This window comes from Pteropus vampyrus, unplaced genomic scaffold, assembly GCF_000151845.1.
Source record: "Pteropus vampyrus isolate Shadow unplaced genomic scaffold, Pvam_2.0 Scaffold799, whole genome shotgun sequence".
Classification (NCBI taxonomy): Eukaryota; Metazoa; Chordata; class Mammalia; order Chiroptera; family Pteropodidae; genus Pteropus; species Pteropus vampyrus.
The window spans coordinates 15868-18853 of record NW_011889580.1 but is presented as its reverse complement, the minus strand read 5'-3'; the positions used below and the strand labels follow the sequence as shown (position 1 = coordinate 18853).

The following is a 2986-nucleotide window of genomic DNA, read 5'->3' as shown; positions in this document are numbered from 1 at the left end:
GTCCTCATCCCAAAGCATCGGTCTCCAGATACACTGGTCCCTGGTGTCACTCCGGCATCGTGTGTGGCTTCAAGCACCTTAACCAGAACTTCCCAGAAGCACCTCACTCTCTTAAACGTTGAGATGCTTCCTAAAGAGGGATTGTTTTAATTGGCAGGCACTTTAAATGCCCTTTTACAAGATGCCTGAGAAAAGCCAATTTATAGAGGTAGAAACCCTATCGCTGGTTGTCAGCGGTGGATGAGCCATCCATCGCAAAGGGGCACGAAGGGACCTTCCGGGGGATGAAAATGTCCCACGTCTTCATGGGGCAGGTGTTATAAGCATTTCCATGGACATACGTCTCAAAAATCATTGACCTGTTCATTTAGAGTGTGTCATGTTTATCGTATATAGTTCATATGTCAATAAAGACGATGCCAAAATGCCTGAGGAGGGACGTACGCTACAGGCTCGTTCCTCTCGTATGATGAATCATCGGGCATAAGTATTTGCATTGCTGCGACTTCTAAAGTCCCCAACTACAGCGTTTCTAGGCAAAGTGAGTCTCTTCTACCTTTGTGTGCAAATCATGGTGGCGAAAATCTTCAGAGATTAACTAAGGACATAGAGACACCCAGATACCTGCTCCGTCCTGTTTCAACCTCATCGCGTTATGTTCGCGACCCTGGAAGGTGGCAGAAGGTTGACTCCTGTGCCCAGCAGACGGGGCCGGGACGTGCGCACTCACCTAGCTGAACATCGTCTGGGTGCTCCTGAGGGTGCTTTCGGGGGACAGCGACACAGAAATCGGCAGACTTCAAAACGCAGACCTTCACCCTCGCAAAGGCGAGAACACACCTATTTTCATTTTCTATTTTCTGGGATACGATGCCCCGTACAAATGTGAGGAGAGAAATGGTTCGAACAGGAGAAACGAAGGAAGGAATGAAGTCACCCGTGTTCCTTTCCCCTGAACGTTATGTCATGTGCAGAAAAACGGCCCCTTTTCCTGCAAATACCCCATTCCCTCTGCTCTGCCGCTGGGGAAGCTCCTCTGGGAACGTCCCTACACATGTGACCTCCATGAGACACCCCGCGTGGCTGAAAATTGTGCCTCTCTCTATTGTCACAATAAAGGATCAGGGCATATTAGTGCCTTAAAGTCAGATGTTCCTTTGCGGTGTCAGGGGAAAGGCTGTGACAATCACAGATGATGCATGATCCTTGAAGGCCTGTTTGTCTGGACCTGGAAAACGGAAGCTCGACGTGGGGACAGGGCAAGCGGTGAGGGGGGCGACCCCAGGTGTTGAGGAACAGCCTTGAGTTTGATTTCTTGCTCTGCCAGTTATGAAATATGAGACCTCAGACATATCAATGGGTAAAATAATACGTATGTTGCATGATTTCTGTGAGCATGAAAACATACCACATCTGTAAGTGGCAGAGTGTCCGGGAAAGGCAGTCGCTTTCCTCAGGCCTGAGCCTGTCTGGCTGGCAGCTGCCACCCCTGCGGTCACTTCCTGAGCCGGGGCAGGGCCTTGTGCACAGAATGTCAGTGACTCTGCAGGGCTGTGTCAAGGCTGCTGGCGCAGAGATACAGGGCCGAGTCCGCCAGCTCCAGGGAGCTCATGTTCAGCTCGTAGCGAGAGTCGCTGGGCTGCTGCACTGAGAACCGGTCTGGAAGGTTCCCTTTTCCACTCTCTTCCCCATCGTAATACTGCACGAGGAGCTGGGGGCCCTGGCCCAGGGCCTGCTGGTACCAGTACACGGACCGGTGCCCAGAGACAGGGGAACATCTCAGCATTGCTGTCTGCCCTCTCGCTCTGACCACGTGTCTTGGGGTCTGCGTGACTCCTGAATCCACCGGGCCTGTGAGGGAGGAGACAGGGGCTGGAGAAAGGGCACGGGAGGGGACCTGAGGGAGCCTTGGATTCGGCCACTGTCAGGCTGAGAACGGAGATGTCTCACCTGGACCAAAGACATACCTGCTCCCAGGAGACAGAGGGCCACACAGCAGAGGAGCCTGGGGCCCATGGCGGGGTGGGGGCGTCGGGGTGGGGGTGGGGCTGCAGGACGGGGCAGGCCTGTCCCTGCTCAGAGCTCTGGTCCTCTGAGAGCTGATGCTCTGGGCGTCGGTCTCTGCTGAGAGGCTCAGCGGTGACGTCCCTGCTCTCGTGTCGTTGTCTCTGTGGGTTCCCACGAGCCTCACCTCCCTCGCCAGGTCCCCGGCTCAGGGGACTCAGGCACCCTTCCGTCCTGCAGAGCCCCCTATGTGGAGTGGCGTGTGGGGCGCTGGTTTCCGGCAGCGTGCCCGTCCCCACAGCCCCGTGCTTCTCCCTCGAGGCACTGGTTCTCCTCTGGTCGTTGCTCCTGGGGCGTGGGGTGTGCAGGCCGCCCCCTCCCGGCTCTGCACCCTCCATTTCCCTTGTAAGCCAGAGCCTCCCCAACCACCGCACAGCTGAAGTTCACGGCCCCCGGCTCGGACAGCACCTGCAAACTAGTGTCTGTGCTATGAGGCCTTGTAGCCGATGCCAGCACCAAACAAGGCTGTTCCTTAACCCTCCTGGTCCCAGGCCCCTAGCTCTGTCCCCTTGCTCTGCCCCAGAGGCTTTTGGAGCTCGGCAGTTCCACAGCGCCCCCGTGTGGCGTATTTGTGCGGTAACCAAGATTTTGCCTTTTCCAGGGAGCAAGTTCAAGAATCCTGGGATGTGCTTAAATTAGGAACTATTTTGCCATTTGCCAATTGTACTTTTGTTTTTCTTTCTGCTTTTTTTTCTTTGTTTCTTTGTTTCTTAAGGAGAAAACAATACACAAGAAACGGACCGAACTGATCTGTGATTTCTCATTATAAGAGAAAAGAACATGGTGATCATGGAGGAAATATTTTGCTTTGACAAAATTCCAATGAGGAGGATGGTACAAACCTCACCTAGGGGACGTGGAGCTGCTGAGAAAGAACTCGGCAGAGGTCACACAGGGATGCGTGGCTTTCCTGCCCAAGTTG

The 2986-nt window shown here is 54.3% G+C and overlaps 2 gene segments (V, D, J or C); both read right to left on the bottom strand.

The window, feature by feature from the left end:
* Positions 1–649, bottom strand: part of LOC105309610 — a 9431-nt gene extending 8782 nt beyond the window's left edge. Inside the window, 1 exon segment of the V gene segment in view lies at positions 625–649. Within this exon segment, the coding sequence occupies positions 625–649 (25 nt within the window).
* Positions 650–1534: 885 nt separating this feature from the next.
* On the bottom strand, positions 1535–2153 carry LOC105309608. The segment is given in 2 exon segments: positions 1535–1851; positions 1968–2153. Coding segments are annotated over 2 exon segments (366 nt in total).
* Positions 2154–2986: the final 833 nt, after the last annotated feature.